Source organism: Pholis gunnellus, assembly GCF_910591455.1.
Source record: "Pholis gunnellus genome assembly, chromosome: 10".
Classification (NCBI taxonomy): Eukaryota; Metazoa; Chordata; class Actinopteri; order Perciformes; family Pholidae; genus Pholis; species Pholis gunnellus.
Window position 1 is genome coordinate 17,053,194 of NC_136537.1, and position 21,795 is coordinate 17,074,988.

At 41.5% G+C, this 21,795-nt stretch overlaps 1 protein-coding gene across 1 annotated transcript in view; it reads right to left on the bottom strand.

Moving 5' to 3' along the window:
• Window positions 1–21,795, bottom strand: part of drp2 (dystrophin related protein 2) — a 65,769-nt gene that overhangs the window by 16,937 nt on the left and 27,037 nt on the right. Inside the window, exons 4-14 of the mRNA XM_079167076.1 lie at window positions 21,202–21,322; window positions 20,541–20,652; window positions 19,913–20,069; window positions 17,999–18,145; window positions 13,370–13,448; window positions 11,401–11,461; window positions 9,498–9,559; window positions 8,898–8,972; window positions 6,901–7,102; window positions 4,301–4,386; window positions 1,700–1,857 (exon numbers count right to left, since the gene is read on the bottom strand). Of these exons, the coding sequence (XP_079023202.1) occupies window positions 1,700–1,857; window positions 4,301–4,386; window positions 6,901–7,102; window positions 8,898–8,972; window positions 9,498–9,559; window positions 11,401–11,461; window positions 13,370–13,448; window positions 17,999–18,145; window positions 19,913–20,069; window positions 20,541–20,652; window positions 21,202–21,322 (1,260 nt within the window). The remainder of the gene's footprint in view (window positions 1–1,699; window positions 1,858–4,300; window positions 4,387–6,900; window positions 7,103–8,897; window positions 8,973–9,497; window positions 9,560–11,400; window positions 11,462–13,369; window positions 13,449–17,998; window positions 18,146–19,912; window positions 20,070–20,540; window positions 20,653–21,201; window positions 21,323–21,795) is intronic.

Below are 21,795 nucleotides of genomic sequence, written 5' to 3' on the forward strand. Positions count from 1 at the left end.
TTGTTGAGAATTCCAGAAAGTGGGATAAAAAAGGAAGTCAACCTAATAAAAGAATGACTCGCCAAGCACTGAAATCCGTGATGTGCTAAATTCTCATTAAGTCTGCATCAGAGATGCATTAAGAGGTTGATTTCCCTGGGGCTTCCTCCACTGCTCATGCAAAGCAGCATAATAAATGTGTGTGTGTGCGCACTGAACACACAGACTGTGAGGTGTACAGAGGTATAGAGTCTCCCGGGTATGAAGGAGCTCCTCTCTGGTAGTAAAGTAGCCAGCTCCATGTGGGAGGTCAAATAGCAGCTGCTAGCATCCCAAACACCTGGAACTAGCACTGACTATGCTGAGCACGCCACCGCATCTCTAAGCAGCTCGCTGAGCAGATGGGATGCTTTAAACATCATGGCAAAAGTAGAGTGATAAACATGCAGTTATCCATCAAAACTCTGTGCTTTCTGCCCCATACATCCACTTAACGACACGATTCCCTTCTCATAAAGTATAAAAATATGTATTAAATTAGTTATTTCTCATGTTGAATTTGACCAAATAACCTCTGCACATACAGTCCTATTGCTCTATATGACAATCCATCTGCTCCTCTGCCAGCAGAGTCTAAAAGTCAACGTCCACAAGAGGTGCTAGCAACATCTCAACAAACTGACTCACTCATTTGCAAGCCAAGTGATGAACAGGCAAGCAGGTCAACCCCCCATTTGCATTACATGGATATTTCCTCTTCAACTAAATGCCGTGACATGGAGAAAGAAATTGATTTTAATCAGCTGTAGCTGATACAGCAAGCATGGACCAGAATAAAATGTGTATAATTAGGATCTGCCTAAAAAATGTGGGAATTAAAAGGATCGCATAGGCCACCTTTTAAAAAAAGCTGTGGTCTGCTCCTATCAACTCCCCAATTATCTGGTGTCCTCAGTTAAATGTCAAAAGGTAAAGTTCCTGCAATCTGTGCCAAACGTAACTCTTAACGCATTAAGAACAAGCTAAGGAGGGAAAGACAAATCAATTCATGCTCTGAACATGTCTCCTCATTTGCTATTTCTCCGTCGGCTACTGAACTCTGTGACCTCACTTTATCATATCAATATTCCAATAGATCCGATTCTATGAGCAACTTAATCATTTAAACTTCTTGGATCTCACTTACAGTCCATGTATGGTTGGAAACATCATGCATTATCTACCACTTTATTTCATGTACATTAAAAGCAATGCAATGCAATATTAATGTGAAGTATCGTTTGTGAGGCAACACTGACTAGTGTAGTGCACTCCGCTGATGTCAGTAAAACACAATAGGCTTCGCATATCTGACATCATCATTTTTTCATACTTGGCTTTTGATGGGAATCTTCAGAAGGCAAATGTTTGACTTTGCAACTCAAGTTTTTAAGTTTCTGCCTTTATTATTCCGTTTCTGTATTTGTCATTTTGTCTTAGCACAGACAAGTTCGGTTCTGATTTTCCAGAGGTCAGTCATTATTTTCGTACCCGGTAATTAATAGATTAGCGGGTTTGAGATACAGCAGTATACTGTAACAGCATGGCAATGTGGGATTTGAAGGTCGACTTTCAAACTTATTGTCGGAGCAATCAAGCCATTGATTCAAGGACTGAAACAAGCATCATCAAGTGTTACAACACTCCCCAGTGGAGGTCAGCATGTTCCTTGCTTCCTCACCACGCGGAAGCAGCTGCGGACGCTGGGCTCCACGTTGCTGCCCCCAAAAGCAGCGACTTCACCCAACTGTCGGGGGATCTGGATGGCTTCATGGAGCAGCAGGCTGAGGTGACGCTGGTCTGTCAAACCTCCAGGACCAGACACCTGACGGAATAAATCTGCAACCACCAGAACATACAAAAAATACATAAAGTAATGCATCAATTATGCAGAAACTAACTTGTGTGTAACATCATTAATTGTGCGCTGCATTTGTATGCATGAACAATTGTTTTTACTATCATCATATCTGCATACACTTCTACGCATCTAATTAAAAAATGTTTACAAAGAAAAATTACAAAGGCACGCATTCCCAATTTAAAATATGTGGCAAATATGTGGTCTGCAAAATAATGGCATAACTTTAGCATAAAAACAAAAACAACACATCTGCTTTACATCATTCATTTCCGACAATGAGCCTCCAATCTCGGACAACTGGTTTACCAAACCTAGTTATATGTAATGAAACTCACTTTAGTGACATATAGACAGAGACAGAATAAGTATTAATGTCCTGGCTGCTGGTCTGCTTGGAGATGAAAGAGCTGCATTGAGTGGAGTCTTGTCAGGTTTTGAATGAGGCCTTTACCAAGCTAGCTGGAACTCGCCCGTCACTGAAGAGATGAATGCTGACAGGCGTGTGAGGCTGCTGCACAATGCCTGTATAAGCAGCATCCCATGTATCCCCCTCTCTGTGTACTTATTCAACCCTACAGGGACAACACTTGGCTTTAACACCTGCATGTTAAACAGCCTCCTATTTATAGTTCTCATAAACAGAGCTGAGGCGTGTTTGACATTTTAAATGTTCACATTGAGCTGTTTGATAGAGATGAGTTTTGGACATGTTTTATGGAGACATTACCACGGTATATAGGCCTATTACATCTGAAACATGCAGCCTGTAGTGTTGCAGAGTCTACTGTGAGATAATGGTTTATTCCTGGAGTTGGCTGCACAAGAAAGATTATCTGAATATCCATTACTAAGTTTGGTTGTGTGTGTGTGTGTGGTGATTAGTGATTAGCCTGGGGTTGCGCACTGATAGTTTGAGGGATAAAGCTTTTGGTAAAGTGAACATCACTTAACAGGTAAACACGGCTTTATTGGAGCATTAGTAGGTCAGTTATCGTATCTCCTACTAATGACTCACCACCTCTTAGACCTATCAAAACGTCCTGTACAACTATCTATGAAACACATCTATGTTCCCCCGCTCAATATCTTCTTAATAGGTCACATTTAAGAGACCTTTCAAAAGGTTTTGTGTTCTCAGCTATGATTTTTGCCTTAGTCAAATGTTCAATGTATGTTACATTGGGTATATATGTTTAAATCACCCACCTACAACTAAAAACCTATGTTATACTCCTTAAAATCTACGACCTCAAATGTGCGTGCAAGAGAGTTTTCTTGACAAGACATTAATTCCTTCGCAATGGCTGAATGGATTTTAAACCATTCCAACTGCATTTCAAATGTCCATCTCCTTTTGTTCTTCTGCAATTTGAACTATGGAGACAGCCCTTACCAATCTATTATAATGAGCACCCATAGGACCCTGGGAACATATGAACGACCCCCTTTGCAACTGTATGGACTCTTTCTTCTCTCAAATATATAATCAGAAACTTATATGGTGGATAATTTCATAAAAACTTTCAAATAGCCGCCAAGTTTTTCTGATCAGAATATGAGAGGCAGAAGCCAGTGACAGACCAGCAAGGAGTGCATTTGTCAAATGAGGTGTGAAAGCAACACATACGGATGTCTGCAAAATTCTGCCTGTGCGGTGTACGACAATGTCAATCAAATATTCATTTTTGACTCACTGGTGATGATGAAATAAACACCCACCATCTGTATCTCAAAGCGGGTTGATGCAAATGCTTCAGATTTATTTGCAAATATTATTCCAGTGACGTCTGGAGTTGGCAAACACAGGATAGTCAGTGAAATGACTAACTGTTATAAGGCCACCACATGTTTACCTGAACATGGAAAAAAAATGGCTGACTCAGGTCAGGGACTATTCAATTGAAGGCAAATCTGTCTTTGCCGTCTTTAAGAGCTGACACAGATGGTGTGCCAGGCTTGAATAATCCTTGCATGGGTTTGGCAGAGTTGTCTCTGATCTTGTATTAACTAAAAGCTGTTCCAGGCATCACTTCAAATGCTCACTTTCCATTTTACCTATATTTACACGATGACTTCTACACTAAATATGTCTCATATTAAATCGGAAAAAAAAGTCGGAATGGAGCGCCTTAGCTCTTTGCGAGTTGACTGGTGAAATGGGAATGGGAGCTATAGAAAGACAGGGTAGTCAGTGAAATGACTGAAATGAATGGTGTCTTTGGCAAGCAATCCTTTTAAGGCCCCCGATGTACTTTGTAGAAGTAAAGAAAGCTTTCTCCCTTAAAGCAGCAGATTCATTTCCTCCATTAGACGAAGTGGATGTCATTATGTAATACTGGCAATCAGGGCCGTTTTGTTTTGGCTCATTGTTTGCAGTTGAGGAGATGCATTAGGCACATGAGCAAGCATCAGACTCACATTTGTACTTCTCTTGGACGTCTGCATTGCACAAGCTCACCAATCCCATCTTGAAACTGAGAACGCGTATTTTGCCATTACGAGCACTAGTGGAAAGAAAGAGAAGAGGAAGAAGAAAAAAGTTGTGAGGTTACATTTTTTGAACTGTGAATGAACTCAAATCATGTATTGTGTTGCTGTAATATATTCATACACTGGCTGGGCCCTAATGTGAGGGACAAAGTGAGGAGGAATTATGTGGGTCAAAGCAGTACAATACAGGTCAGTGTAACAGTGTGAAATTGTATTAGAGCACATCCAGAGTACCTAAAGGCACTACAGTTGATGAAGCGTTTTGTTCAGATAGATAGATAGATAGATAGTTACTTTATTAATTTCGCTACAGCAGCAATTATGGTAAAACTCAATACAATAACAGAGTAAAAATATTAAATATCAAATGCACAATATATATACAATAACAATAACAGAGTAACAATATTTTAAATATTAGAGGGGCCAGAAGAGCAATAATAAGCTCACAATGTCACTTACAGACAATTACATGCATGCATACTGCATAAACACTAAACTACATACTCATATCTAGTATTTTTGAGCTGTCCTCAGCTGAATAAATAGAATAAACGATCACTGGCCAATGGCAAGGCCAGTGAGATGGATGCTGTTGTGCACTGACTTGAGCCTTAAAGGGTCTCATTCGCTTTTTTCCAGCTTGATATAAAACACACAAACACACCGTCACCATTCGTGTTGACATTTCACAGCTCCAGTGCCAAAACCTCCTGGAAGATTTTACTGCCGTTGGCAGAAAACTCCGGCTTATCGAATTAACATTTTAATAGTTAAGTGAGAAATGAAGAACATCTCATTCATCAGAGAGCGTCAGATCAATGAAGTATAAAATGTAATCAAAGAGAGAGTGGAATTTACAGAGCTGGGATGTTGCCTTGAGTGTGTTCAAAAACAAGGTAGGGACACTGTCTTTTCCCCTGTTAGATTCAGAGCTGGAGTTGGTTGAGAGGAGCTCGAGAACTGCTGTCTGTCGTGTGCCATCTTCAATATGCACTCTAGTGCTGATCCTCAGGGGACATGTCACTCCCACACACCCTGCTAGTGTGACGCCCCTTTTGAACGCTGTAATATACCGTGATGCAAACACACAAACAAAAATGGACACACAAACGTACGCACATCTCATTCAGATTCACGGCCGCAATATATTGGAAAACAAAAATCAATTACTGAAATGTATGCAGAGGGTAAACTCTCTGATTGTCTCTCATTAGCAGCGAGTAGTTAAGAGCTACCGACTGAATTTACAACAATGGTGGGGCTATTCCTGTAACTCTGCCTCTGCGCTCAGTCTTTGGTGAACGGTCAATCAGGAGCAAAGACGGGGTGAAAGTGTTAAAGAGGATTTGTTTTTGCGGTGTCGCAGAGGACATGATTGGCCCTCTGCCTGGACATTGTTACTGGAGCTTTAACCGCACTGTGGCTCTTTATAGATGTGTACAACAAGCGATTGAACCACTTACATCAATCTGCAGACGGACTGTGCTAGGACTGTGAGGAATAGTTAAATATAGTTTTTATGTTGTTTACAGTGGCATAAGATTCCACATAGTGGTTCTCTGTGTGTATGTGGTGCTTATTTACCTAAAGCTTCATTAATTGATACTACCATCGACTCAAATGGCCTGTTGTAATGTGAAAGGGTCCCTTTGCAACCACAAGTATTACAATGCCGGCTCTGCAGCATTATAAGACATAAAAGGACCATCATATCGTACTATATATCACTGTCATGCATTAACTGAACACACATTTCTTGCATTTAAAGCGACCCCAGAGAGTTGCATGCTCCTTAAGTAGCAAATCAGACAATACAAGGAATAGATAGAAATAGGAATCCACTAAAGGAAAGGTCCCAGTCCAGATTTACAATGTCGCATGTACAGTAACAAAAACACAGATTGAGTGCAGGTGAACTCCATTCACCACATCTGAACTTTATGAGCATTACATGACAGAGATGAGTCTGTCATTTAAAGGAGTGTTGCTACAATTTAGCTGTGCACTCTACAACATTGTCACCTGACTGAATTTATGCCATTCTGTGTATTCTTCGTCTCTGTCAAAGCCTGGTTCCTACATTACCCACGTTGCAACTTGATGAAACTGCCCAGATGCTGGTGTGTTATGCAAGTAGCCGCTAATGTAGCCTTGTTAGCCTCAAGCAGAGATAAGGAGAGGGCTACAGAGGTCTGGTAAGATCACTTCTTTCTTACTCCATATCCCTTTTTTTATTTCCTTCAGTCCCAACCCCAGTCCCAACTGAGCCACAATACAGTAAACAGTAAATAAGCAAGTCATCACTGGAGGTAAAGACACTTTTCTCAGGAGTTGGTGGAGACAAAATAAAAAGCTAAAAGGCAGATAAGTATTCGTCTCCAAAGGAATCATATTCTGCTTGATGTGTAGACACTAAATTAGCCAAATATCATATAAAAACTTTGTTCATAAAAATACTCAATGCAGCTTCCAGCACAAGTAGATTTGAATAAATACCTGGAAACATCTCACCCTAGCTCACCCACCTGTCGTAGACGTTGAGCAACCAGTTGAGACACATGTCGACACAAAGTGGAATGTTGACAAGGATAGACTTCTCCTCCTCCAGCCTCTCGTACAGAGCCGTCAGGTTGTGGATCATCTCCACCACGTCCATCACATGCTCCCCCTGCTGCAGCTCCTGCTCCCGAAACACCTCCACGAGGCTGCTCAGCGCCACTGAATCCACTAAACCACACATGGATATATATTAGTAGTTTAGAACATGCTGGAAAGTATTTTAACTGCAACACTTTCATTGAGAACATGTGTGTGTGCCGTTTTGATTTGAAGATTTGAAATAAATTGTAATAAATAAATTATAAGATTTTGAAATAAATTGAACGGACATCGGTTGCAGCACTACGCATCCTGCTCTGTGTGTGTTTGTGTGTTCAATAGTAAACGTCCAGTCATCTATCATCATCATCATATCATCATCCTCACCTCAGCAAACGAGAGCACAGGCGACAGCACAGTGCTTATTCAACCTTTTTGCCCACTTACGCCCGACCAGATGTTGCGAGAGCAGTGACACAAATTTGATTTTGCTCTTCTAAACTAATTTGATGGCCCATCCCTAGGAGTGGAGCTAAAAGGGTGTCCGTGGATGCCAGGTATAATTGGATAGCACGATAATGAGGTAGAACAGAGAGAGGAGATAACAGGAATATTCTCAGGGTTGTGAGGGAATCACCGAGAAATGTATTTTTGATGGGTTCTTTTGCAGCACTGCTCAATCATTCACAAAGTGTGCTGAGAGAAAGAGTGAGAGCCCTGTTATCAAGGCAGCTTGGCAATTAAATTCTGTGACGATATCAACTAGTAGGGTGAGATAAGAGAGCGGGAAAGAGAAAGAACAAGGGAGAGTCACTGAAAGAGGTTTTTCACAGTGGTCTGAGCATGCTGAGTTTTTATTACAGCAACTCGGGACTTAAGAGTAGAGAGAAAGGGTTGGGGGAAGGTGGAGAAGGAAAAGGGGGTAACATGAGGAAGGAAAAGGGTCAAAATTGGCCACTTGCAGTGGCAAATATGGGCTCATCTGCAGTCAGCAGGTGTTAGAGCACTGCAGGTGATGGAAGGTGTTGTGAGAGCACAAAGAGGGAGAAAGAAAAGGCCAGGTTTGAGGAAGGGAACAACTGAGAGAGCACAGATTTTGAGGCATAAAGAAACACAAAATTCTAATGAAGAAAAGCATCGGGAGAGTCAGCATAGTTAGAAAAATGGGAAGAAAGTGAGAGGGTCTTGCCCGAGTAGGATACACTATTGAGTGTAAATATATATACACACACAATTGAGGGTCTGCGTCGGTCTGAACTTCCACGCATACGCATTTCCCGATCCACACTCAAGTCCAGTGGATAGCAGTAATGCACTACAACGTTGTTTGCTAGACGTTCAGCACCATTTGGCTGTCTTTGTATTCCTCTAAGACAACTTATTTGAATGTGGGTAACAGGGGATCTTCTCGCATAATATCTTTTCAAAACAAGCGTCCACTTTATTCTTCTTGGCAAACCAGCAAGCGGTGCAATACATTGGGTAGTCGCAGACCCCTGAAGGAGTCCGCTTTCATGCCTCAACAATGGAGCAAAAAAGAATTGCCTTCTCCGTCAAACGGAACAATTAATAGCTAAAATTACCAAGAACACCAAAGATCTAGGCTGAAATGAAAAGGAGGAAGGAATCCGGCAGTCGAGTGGTTTCCAGTGGCTCTTGAGTTTATCAATACTTTTGATTTCTGCATTGAAAGCCAATGGCAATGGAGAGCATATTTTCAATTACATTTCCAAGTAGTGTAGAGAGGAGCGATGATTCCTTTGACAACTCAATAAAGAAATGCGCCACAACTAATCGTTATATCTTATTCCGGGAGAGAGCTTGTCATCGTGGATTATTGATGGTACAGGATAACAGTGTATCATTTAACCAGCCATCCCAGCACTGCAGCCATGAAATACCATCGATGAAATACTGTACATACATCTCAGAGCCTTCTGAACTCTCCGCAGCTTCATGGCTGTTCTGTATGCTGAGAACTTGATGTTGTTCAGATCCGCTAATGGAGGGAGAGAGATGGAAAGAGATTAGAGTAAATGAAAAGATGGGAGAAAACAAACCCATCCTGCACCACTCTGCCATCGAGAAATTACACATCATTATATTTCTTCCCGTTATCAGTTCATTGCAGAAGTCATTAGTGGCGTATACGTTATACTGTATGTGTATGTGCGCATGCATTTGTCCAGCTGAGCATGAGTATGTGACAGCGTTCCTATCTCCCCTTGAAAGCTCTCTGTGTCCGATCAGATTAAAAGTAAGACAGATGATGTTGTTTAATCACAATTAATTAAAGGCTGAGCAAAAAGCAATCACAGCGCGAGCAAATTGGGCCTCGTAAGTTAAAGACAGTAGAGATGTAGTCCCTAAGGTGTTTGAAATACAGTGCCTTTAATTAGCCGTGTGACAGGGCCTTCAAAGCAGGAGCCCACTGGTGCCATGCTGCTGGTGGTGCTGCAGCCCAGTGGGGGTCCTGGGCCAATGAGCGCGACTCTGAGTGTACTTTAATTGTCTCCTTACTCACCCAGTGCTTGGTACAGTTCTGTCATCTTTGGATGGTCCCAGCACGTTGTCTGGGCCTGATGGCTGGTGGAAACAGAGGGCAGAGGAATTTGTGAAACATGCAAGAATGGAGGTGCACATTTGCAGGCTGGAAAGATCAAGGAAAAAACATTTTAGTACAAATGAGCCGAGGGAAGCCGAGACAGGCTGGTGAGGCAGACTGTCAAAGAAATGAGATCAGAGGGTAGTGAGAGAGAAAGAGAAAACTGAAAGGGCAGGATAGGGCGACCATTGTTTACAAGAGATTTCAGGCCTGCAAAGTGCAGACATACGTCAAACATGATTCAGGTTCAGGCATCAGAGTTGCATACCACTGCTGCTCTGCTGGAGATATACTACCAGTGACTTAAAAGGTTTCACTCAGTGACACTACATGAAATCCCAACCCACAGACACACACATCAAAAATATACACTTCAGATTCCACTACTGGCTCTGTGGGCACAGTCAGAAAGAAATATCCAATAAAAAAGGACAAGCGCAGCAGAATAGATGAGAAACCCCAGAGCGGGGTGTATGCCAGCATCCAGGGGCCTTTTAGCGAAGCACTCATTGGTTTACCTGCACAAGCGCTCATTGATAGTGCTACTCAGATACTATTCACATCCCTGTTGGTACAGTAATACAGCCCATAAAGAAATGACCATAGAGACTAAAACAAGACCCACAAGGTTCTGTTGCACATGATTAAGAAACTAAATACCACTTCTATAATGGAACAAACTGTACAAACGCTTGCACAGTTACAACACAAAGATATCCTCCCCTCGCCATAAACACACACCTACACACCTACACACACACACACACACACACACACACACACACACACACACACACACACACACACACACACACACACACACACACACACACACCTACACACACACACACACACACACAGTTCATTTATAAAACCAGCTGCAGTCTAAGGTGAAATAGTAATGATGAGGTAAATAGATAAACGGATGATTGCTCAAGCAAATAGGGTTCACAGTGGCTCAATAGAGTTCCTGAATCATTTAGTATGTATATCTGCTTTGTTGTGGTAGCTCTGTACAAATGCTTTGGCAATGGAAATATCTTCAAAATGTGAGGCAAGAAGTGCTTAAATTTGAGCTGTATTTTGCAGTTAGAGATGTGATTTGATTTGTTTCGAAGCATGAAAGCTGGTAGCTTTCTTCCAGGCCTCTGAATTGCTGCCTATCTCTGATATTTTCAGTGATTCAAATACTCTATGTCTGGTGCTTTGCCCACTGTTTTCCTGTATGGAAGAGTAGCCTAGCCAAGCCAATCAGAGGTTTGAAGGCGGGAAATTATCAATACACATGGTGAAATGGGCAACAACTCTTATATAATCATAATTCTATGATCAACATACCAAACGTTAAGTTAACTGCTCCAAGCAACTGCTACCCCACTTTCTGTGTGGATTGAAAGTTATGTCAATTAAACTGACACATCAGTCACAACTGATTTTCTATCGCTAAATAACCCCCTCTCCAGAAAAGAAAACATGAACGCGATGTAAAACTGAATGAGACAATAAAAACAAATCAGGCTATACGGCTGGCACTTCTTAATGTTTCACCAACGTTTTGATGTGACAGATTGAACCATTTGAACGAGCCGGTCACAAATACCACCAGCCAATCACAGAAGTAGTTTTGAATAACGCTACAAACAGCCAGTTTCAGTACAGTTTGACGTGCACTGGAAACAACATAAATCTGAGTCAAACCGTAGAGGAGAAAAATGCAACCAATGGGCAACACAGACAGTACAATGGTCATCCCCAACTGAATCCAGCCAAAGTACAGACATTCCACACACAATGCAGAAACTGACCCTGAAGTTGCACTTACTTGATGTAGTAGGGCACTTTGTTGGGGGAAATGGCACGCTCCCACGGTATCTGCACTGAACCTGTGCAAACACACAGAAACGAAATCAATTTCAGAACTGGGCATGAAAAGCCATTGTGCACTTTTACAACTGTAAAGCCAAAGAGACATGTCTATTGTGTCGGGTTTCCACAGAGTGCTGGTTTGTTTGGCACGGCCGAATACAACACGGGAGGCAGAGGAGTCGGTGAGACGGGGTGACTGCAGTGTTTTAAACCGACCTCCAAACTGGACCACAGAGGGTCCAGCAGAGGATCAAAGAGGACAGACTGCCCTGGAAGAAGCAAGAGGCACACTGATACAGAGGCATACACGCACACACACACACACACCAGTCATTGTCCATTATTGTATCTCCACATGGCACAATGCAGACGTGTGTGTTGCTGCTCTGCATATGTGAAAAACACTCACACGCACAGAAGACTGAAGTAGACTCACGACTCCAGAGGCAGAGAAAGTATGCAGATCCTTTACTTAACTAAAAGTACCAATATTACAACGTAAAAATACTCAAAGTCCAGGATTCAACATACTACAGAAGAATTATCATCAAAATGTACATAAAACGAGAAGTATTCCTTGTGCTGAAACATATCCGATTTGACTGATATATTATTGTATATTATATCGTTAGACTGTTAATACTGACGCATTAATATAAAAGTAGCATTTTACTGTTGTAGGTGGTCGAGGTGGAGTTAGTTTAAACTACTTTATAATTCAGTTCGGTAGTTTAGTCCAGTTGTTCCCAAACTGGTGGCCGGGCCCCTCTAAAAGGGTCACGAGTTCAATCTGGGGGTCATGAGATGATTGATTGGTTAGTAAAGAAAATTAGTTATGCAACATAAAATCGCCTTAGTTTTCTTGACTCTTCTTTGGCTTTTTGGGAGTAATTATTGTTGATTTTTGTATCTGAGCCTCAAACAGTTGTTTAAATGAAACGTTTCACCGTACACGTGTGAAACATGACACGAGCAGACACTGTTTTTTATAAGGGGTTAAAACTAAAAAGGTTAAAAGCCACTAATACTAACGTAACCCATTTTAAATGTTAAAATCTAAATTTGCATAGCTGCCAGATAAATGTATAGTAGTGAAATAGGTACAATATTTCCCTCTGATATAGTAAAGTAGCGTAAAATGGAAATACTCAAGTAAAGTACCTAAAATGTAACTTAAGTACAGTAGATGTACACAGTTACATTCCACTACATCACAAATCCATCTGTGTAAAATAAGTGCCATATTCAATAATCCATATGTCTGATGTGCTATTTCAAACGACATACTGAAATAAATGCATGTTGATGCATAAAGAACCGACACAGACTCTCCAACAGGGCGCAGCGGGCTGAGCTGGCAGTTGAGTATAGTGCTGTATAAGCCCCAGTGTGGCATCTCTGAGCCAGCATGACAGCAGTAAAAGTGGATGAGGTTTGGTGAGGACATGAGGTTTGGTGAGGACATTGGAAGCACATAAGCGCACACACCGCTTCAGATGCACGCGCACAAGGAGCCCTTCAACACAAATCAGTTTAAATAAGGTTTAAAAAAAGAAATCATATTTTCAGCCCTCCTGCTGCATCTCTGTAGCCTTTGAGCCTTTGAAGAGCAGCAGGTAAAAGAAGACACGGGATTCACAAATATGTATCTCCGCTGAAATTAGAGCGGATCTGATGAGCATCGCTGGGGATTTCTATCGCAACGGTGTGCTGGATCTGATGAAGACAGACGTACACAGCCTGTCAGCTCCATCTCTAACCCAAATACACACGCAAAACATGCATGCCGTGTTTTACAGCTTTATCGTAAAAAAGTGTAACACACCTAACCTTTTCATCCCCCTACACTCTGAAACAGTGTCTTGGCACAGCATGGCACAGATTGGTGCAGGTACCAACTTCAAATAGCAGTAGAGGACTCTTACTGGAAAGGAAGTGCTGCGATCCGGGGCCAAAGTCTCTGTGTGCATCCTGGAGCTGCTTCAGCCGCTCCTCTATGGAAGCCTGAGAACAAACACACACACACACACACACACACACACACACACGCAGAGTTAAATCAAAGAGAATCGTGCTGTACATCTGTCTATGCTAAAAATCCCCCAAAGAAAGAAAAATACGCACACAGACCACCTGTTTCTCCTCCATTAGTTAACTACAGAATATAAATGATGTATTTTTCCTCTACTGGCCCTCTTGAAGGACTTTGAAAGCCTTTGAAGAGCGGCAGGTAGGAAATGAAGACAGAGATTACCAAGTAATATATTTTGTTGAAATGAGGACAAAGGCACCTGGTTTGCAATGCCAGTGTGGAAAAGATGATGAAATGAAGAGAGAGAGGGGGGGGGGGGGTGCAAAGCCGCACACGAGTAGCATCAATAACCATGCAGTCTGAGAGACTAAATTAAGTTTGTAAAAGCATTTCATATCAGTTACTGTATGTTTCCCGCTAAATGGGATTTAGCCTGCCTAATCCTGGTTTATTTGAACTGTATTGGATTTGGCACATGAATCGTTTGAGACAGTGGGAGGTAAATCCACTCACGGTGAGGTAGAGCGACAGATAAAGAGAGGAAAAGAAAGGAGAAAGTGTGAGGGGCCTTAAGACTTCAAAGAGAGGCACAGGCAATGAGTTAATGTGTAAAGTTGGATATATTAAGTTGGCATTTCTCTGTGTACACGTCATTGCTCCCTCGGCAGAAAATAAAACAATATAATCTGGAGCGTGATTAATATTGGTTGGGTCTAATATAGAGCATTATCAATGTGCCGTGGAGATGTTGCTGCCAACAGTGTGGTGTTGTACAATCTATTTGTTGTACAGGCAATTCGGGTTACCATAAGGAAGACAAATGACTGAATTATCCATGATCGACAAATATTAGCAAATCAAATTTGGAAATGCATTTTCGCAGCGCAGCCAAAACCAACAGGGCACAGGATGTTGCTGGGATTTATCATTTTAATTAAGAGAGAAGTAGAACACAGAGAGGGAGACAAAGAAACAAGGTTCCTCCAATCTGCTTGTTTTCACAGTGAAAGATAGCTGGTCAGTGCATCTTATTGTGTTGAAATTAATTAATGTGGAAAAGTCGAGATAGCAGATCGACCGGGGTGCAAGCAAAGCAGCTCAGAGAAGGCTTTTTTTCCTCTCAAAACCATTTGCAACACCGGCCGCATCATACGTCTCTTGGGATCTACGATCACAGAAACTCCGAACAATCCAAGATCTGGGAGATGAATATCTGCTGGTGACTATGGATACTGAAAGCCTTTTTAACAGTGTTGATCAAGGGGGCAATTAAAGGGCTTACTTCTTGAATCAAAGACCAGAGGACACACTTCCAACTGCAGTGCACAGTGCATCAAAGATTCTGCAGAAATTGTGCCGTAAAAGAACATTTCCATGAAGACTCTTCTTACCTCCAACGCAAAGAAACATCAATGAGGAGAAAGATGAGTCGCAATTTCTGTTCTTTCATTGTAGCTCGTTCCCAACAATCCTTTCCTAAAATACATGAGACTGTGGAGACAATTTGTAGAGGATATCTCTCGCTCTCTATAATTCAGGCTCCACAAAGTGTGGCATTGGAATTTAATGCCCATCTGAGTGCTTTTACCTTTTGTTTAAACGTCACTATGCATCGTGACCCTCGTGAAAGAAACCTTTCAGGTGCTTTAATTGTAACAGAAGAGAGATATGCTACTGACAAAAATAAGACTGACAGATGTTTCTATTCATATGCCAGATGTCTCTATTCAGATGCAAGCTCATTCCATCCCACACATTAAAAAAAGGCTTGCATATCACTCATTATAGCTGCAACTGTAGGATATAACGTACCTCACTGGAACAAAGAGGACACTTGATCTGGTTTGGTCAAATGAGTATCCTCAAATGGATCAACACAACTAGAAATAAACACCCTAGAAGGACCTTATACACGAGGAGTTGTTTTTAACAAGACACAAGCCACGAGTCCCAAATACATACTAATAAATAGTTCTATACAGCAATTACTACATGACTGTTTTAGCAGTTATAGACATGAATACACTATAACTAACATGAAATGAAACAATAAATGTAACATCAGATGTCAACGTTGGAAAGCTGCAACCAATTAAACTTTACAAAGAGACATCAAGATATATCGTTTTTTTTAAGGTCTTTTTAAGAGCTTTCCAAGATGTTTTATGGCGGCTTTACATCCACCCACTTTTTTTATAGCTGTCAGCTGCTCCTCTATTTCCTTTGTGCATTGAAAAGTATGCATCAACAGCACATGCAAGAATCAACCGTGTGCATGTCTGGTTTGTGTAAACAGTATTCATTTTTCTATTGTAAAACACCCTCCACTCTAACAACCTGCTTACAATCAGTATGTAGATTTGGGACACAGTGTGGGAGACTACAGCCAATGCTAGCTGCTCTGTTGTCATCAAAGTCATTAAGATACGCCATCTGGGGACCATGAATGTCTGTACAAAGTTTAACGCTACTCCTTCCAGAAACGGTTGAGATATTTCTGTTTGGACCAAAGTGGTTAACTGACCAATTGACAAACCAGCATTGCCCTCTGTAGCAAAACTAGTAACAACTAACTGCTACGTACAATATTCCAATCTGAGCCGAGATTTTGCGGTATATGACTCTGGCCAGCTGTGATTTGTTGCTGCAAACAATATCAGTCCAAAGCAACTGACACAATTTTTCTCACAAAGAGCTGAGAAAAAACTGGCCAACAAATCAAACCCACAGCTATTCTATACTATTTCAGGACCACCTAACACGAAAGTCGCAAACAGCACGGGAGCAGTGAGTGTGCAAAGTGGAAAATTATTTCTAGGAATTGTTGCAGGGACGATAATCATCATGTTCAGACGGCAGAGAAACACAGACAGGAAGAGTGGCAATTAAAACATAATGATGAGGCCATCAACAGCAGGCTGTAGAGAAGGTGTCATGAAGGTTATTTAATGGGAACAGGGGGTCTCACTTGAGTGGATGCTCCTACAAGTACTACAGAGGTTACTGATGGAGGCAATGCTCACTAGATAATGCATCCATACATTCAGCTAAGCATCGAGGGGAAGGCAAAGTCCACTTCAATGAATTCAAGGCACTTTATCCTTGACATTTTTAAAAGGCTTTGGGAGTAAATGCCTTGGATTCATTGAAGAATTGCCCGCTTCATGCAACTGTGTATAAATGTAAGTTAATGTATATTTATTCATGATGCATAACAATACCAAAGACGTGATCTATACATGTTAACATTTAAACATTCTGATCAATAGTTGTACTATATAGTGCTCAACTCATCGCATAAATTAGGTGCTGCTGAAAAACAACTGCTTTTAGAAAACAGATCCATGATGAGACTGGTGTATTTAGGCTGTTTGATGTGGATACAAATGTATCTAAATATACATTTTCACATTTTAAAATAGTTTTAGCAGCTCAGATAATCTCTGTAAACCCCAGCCCCTCGAACTGATGCTGGCCTTATGTTAACAGCACATTTGGTTAAACATGTTTTAGCCCTTTTACTACATACATTTTAACTTCATTTATTGTAACACTTGTTACATTTATTAACTGACCATTTTGCAAACATGCTTGTTATAGGAAATTGGATTCATTTTCAATGTATTATTCTTTTATTCTTCTAAATTTACTTTCATCCTGATGGGTTACAAAACATAAAAAAGAGTCAAGCATGTGATAAATTTGAAATGAACTGAGAAGAATGCAAATGAATCGCTGCCCTTAAATTATGGGTGTCCTGGTGTCAACTTTCTTTTGTCTAATAACAGCAAAAAATACTCCAAAATATACTTAAAACTGTACAGTCTACCATCAAAAGATGAGCAAAACAGTTAAATGTACAAGATTAGTTTTTTGGGAGCTACAAGTAAAACATGCATGCTTGTGTTTTTGAGTGGCATATATGCCTTTATTCAATAGCTGACAGTAAGGAGATGACAGAAGATGAAAGGAATGAGTGATGGGGAACGAACAACAGGAGACAAAGGTTCCCCTCTGGACTTAAACCTGGTATGTTGCAGTTTATGGTCGGAGCATCAACCCACAGGCCACCATGGAGCCCCTTGACGTGGGTGTTTGATCTATGTTCAGATTGGTGCTACTCACCTAACTGGACGTTTTTTGATAATTCACTTTCATATGAAGCACTTAGTTGAGTGCTTTTCAAGATCCCTGAGAGTAACTGGCATTCATCTATCCACTTGAAAAATGATCTGATCAGTCTTTCTAATAAGAGATTTTGTCATCACACACATGGCTTGTTATCCGTGCCTAAATCACACCGTTGTCCTTCACAAGCTCAAAAAGACATAGAAGACATGTTGCAAAGCAGTTAGAGGCCTGGCGTGTGGGCACTATTGGAGAGTCACAAAAACTCTTAATTTGCATTAGGACCAACCTAACACATGGAATCACTCCCGAATGTCTCCCTTGAATTTGACTGCTGGAAAAGCTGCTGCTGACAATGTCAAACGGACAAAGCAGACCCAGCAGTGAACTCTACCTGAAGCACTTTCCATCTGCTGTTGAGATGCTCCAGGGCGCGGGCGTTCTCCATCGACAAATGGACATCGGCGATAGCCAGCTGGTGGGCCAGATCATTGATGTGTTTCATGCCCTCCTTCACTTGGGTTAGCTCCTCCTTAAATAACTGCAGGAGTGTGAGAGAGAGCGAGACAAGGGTAGAGACAGGGGGATGGTAAAGAGGAAACAGCAGAAATATTAAACATTTTATATTCAGACATAGGCCACCATTAGTCTGAACCCAAATTAAATAAATGTCAAAAATCAATTGAAATCGTATCCGTTTTTGCTTTCAGCTCTGTTCCGTCTAGGAAAATATTTTGCAGCAACATATCAACATAAATCAAAGTGCACCAGCCTCTATCCATAGTAGATTTTACACGTGAACAATGAGGGGAAACAGATAATGTATACAGTACTTTTTTTTTAAGGACTGGTGTCTTTATGGCATTACACACTTACAAGACTGTGAGTGAAAGGTACTATAAGGCATTCAATACCAGAGAGCTGCATGGCAGGAACTCCAGCACACTCAGCCATTTGACAGCCTGAAGTCACTTGTTTTTTTTAAAGATTACTTCCCTGCATTTCTTCCTCAGTGTGTAATTTGAATGGCAGGATGTGAATTCAAGTAAAAACATAAAAATAATGTTCCAACCCAAATACCCAAATGCACACTGCATATTGAACAAGTTGTAACCCTCTGGAAGATTCACTATGGAGATATAAAATTCAACAAAATGGATTATTTTAATGGCAGGACATCAATCCTTGATATCTGTGAATGTGCTTACTGTGTTTACAGACCTGCGGGGACAATGTGGAAGGCAGAGGCAACAAAATGACAAGCAGCAGTATTAAAAAAATGCCTCACTGTTATCATGTGTCAGTGCGTGCTGTGAGTGTAGAGCAAAAATAGTTCATTTTGTCAATCGAGAGGAAATTAATCTGCAAATATTTTTATTCTTAAAAACATTTTAGGATGATCTTTTTCTTAAATGTGAGGGTTTGCTGCTTTTCTCAGTTTCATGTGACAGTAACAGAAACTTATTTTGGTTTTGGACTGTTGATTGGAAAACAAGATGTTTGAAATGTCACCTCGGGATTTTGTGACAGGCATATTTTACTATTTTATGACATTTTATAGACCAAATGATAGAAAATAAGCCTTAATCGCAGCCCTATAACATGTGTATGCAAGTGTGCATAGTGTATATGTATGTCTCATTTGCATGCATCCGCGTGTGTGTGCTTTTGTATCCGTCTGTGTGTAAATGTGAGTAACAGATGAGGCCAATTGACAAGCCTGCCCTAACCACCGAGCTGAACATGTGCTGTCTGTGACAGTGACATCATTATTGTGAAGGGCCCGCACTTCTAATGAATAGCGCCACAAAATTACATGTAGCAGCGGCACATTGGCATTCCATAATGACTGAACCAATGACCTGCGGTTTGTCTAACATCTATTCAACTGGGGGATTGCCATCTCACCGTGTCAGTTTGAAGTGCCACGTCCTTGTCAGCATCTGTCAGATCACAGCTACTCTATCAGGGATGTGTACACAGGCAACCAAAACAAACCTTTTAAAGCAACGCAGCCTGATACACACCTCTCAGTTATTCATTAGTAACATATCACTGCTTGTTTTTTTGTGCTAACAAAAAAGCCTGGATGTCAGTGTTTTGGTGTTTGTTTACAATGTGTCACAATGTTTTTTTTTTCAGGGTAAGCCTGGGGCGATTATCTCAAAAGAGACAATCAAGTTGCTCCGCAGGTTAAAGCAACTTATATCTGGAATTTATGATAATGTGTCTGCGCGTACAAGCGTATGAGAGCGATAAGGAGAAAGAGAGAGCGTGAATGTGAAGCAGCGTGGTTTCCTGTGTCTACCTTGGTGGCGTCTATGTGATCCTGCAGAGAGTCGATGAAGAGATCTCCGACGGGCTCCCAGGCGTCTCTCACCCCTTCTGCCTGCTCCAGGGCCACTGCCAGCTCCTCCATCGCCGCCTGGACCTGAAGTAGACGCTCCAATGTCCTCTCCATGTGTCTGGGGGTTTCGTTGAAAACATGACAGTTAATGCCTCCAGCATTACAATTTGGAGGTGCTGCGAGCAAATAAATCTATCAAACTCCATTCAGAGCTCCATTGTGAGCTCAGAATTTTTTTTTGCTTTAAAACTTGAAACGCATTTTCTTAATTGTTTTCTGTAATGGATTATATTAGCCAGATTTTGTAATCAGGTTATGGTAATTGTATTACATGTAATGTATTGCAGCATAACCACGCACTCACAATCACAGGGAGAGATAACATTCGACTGCATAGCTCGAATAGCTACACTTTCTCTTAAATCTTTTCACGTATTTAGTTTATAACAGTTAGTTTAGAGGTGACGTGTCTCTTTGATAGAACACTAAAGTCAACTATAAGTACTTCACAATTGCACATAAATAAAGTGCTTTCCACCACTGCGGGGACCACATTCAATCTACACACAGAGTAAAAGAAGTGTCTGACCTATGGCGATCCACACAGCGTGCAGTCAACTTCTCCCACAGGTCACTGGCCACGTTTGCCTGCTTCCACACTGAGCGGCTGACGTTTAAGATTCGCCGGCGTGGAGACACCTCTGCAGAGGGTGCGAGAGGTTAGACGGGGCCACGCATAAAAGGGTAAAAGCATAAAGTTGCAAAGGGGGAAGTAAAAAAAAAATAATAGGGTGTAGAGGAGAGCAGGGGTCAGGGGTCAGACAACAAGAAGAGCAATGATTGGAGACACCGACTCTGTGAAAGGAAAGACGGAGGAAGGAAGGGAGCAAAACATGTTGGACACATAAGGAGAAAACAGTAAAGTAGATTGCTACAGTATTTCCCAAGAGGGCAGTGCTGAGAGCAAAACTTTAAGAAAGAGGACGTGTCGGTGTAGAAACAGCAGAGCTTGCTGTATTATTGATCTGAGCAGATGGTATAGTAGAGCTGGACCTAATTGGCCCCGACCCAGACACTTTCCCTAAACCCAGCGTGACACCAGAGGACGGATCACTGCTAATAACTATTAATGGCAGATTTCACCTGCATGGGTCCTACCAAATGAACTCCGCGGGGCTTAGCAGAGGCAGGTTGTGAGTATGATATTTTGGCTGGCGCAGCAGTTGGCACAGAGTATGAGGGGAGCAGACCTTTTCCATCAGTCAGGGTCTCCTCTGGCTCCTGGAAGGGATGCTGAGCCAGAAAGGCCTGGGCAGACTCCAAGACTGAGTAGATGAACGGCCCGCGAGACTTGACATCCTCCATGAATGCCTGCCGGGGGAGACAAACAGAGAGGGGAGAGTGTTTCTAAGTGGAAGAGAATGAAAGACATAAGCCGTTTTCTAACTAAAGTGCTGGTTGTTGCTGAGGAGCATGAGTCCTGTAGGCTAAGCTGAATGTGTGTCTACAACTCAAATTAAACTAATATTTAATTAATTAATTACATTTTTATTGTAAATCATCCCTGATGGACAACACCTCCATGCAGGACACTCTAACAGCACTGTGCAGCCCCTTCAGTGACCGGCTGCTTCACCCGCGGTGTGTGAGGAAGAGATACCGCAGGTCCTTCCTTCCTGCTGCTGCCAGACTGCACAACCAACACTGCTCCCAATAGACCACACATAACATATAGGAGATTACTCATTCATTCATTCATTCATGTGCATAATCATAATCAATATCAATAACAATGTACGTATGTGCAATATCAAGACTTCCTATTTCCTATCTCATATGTGCAA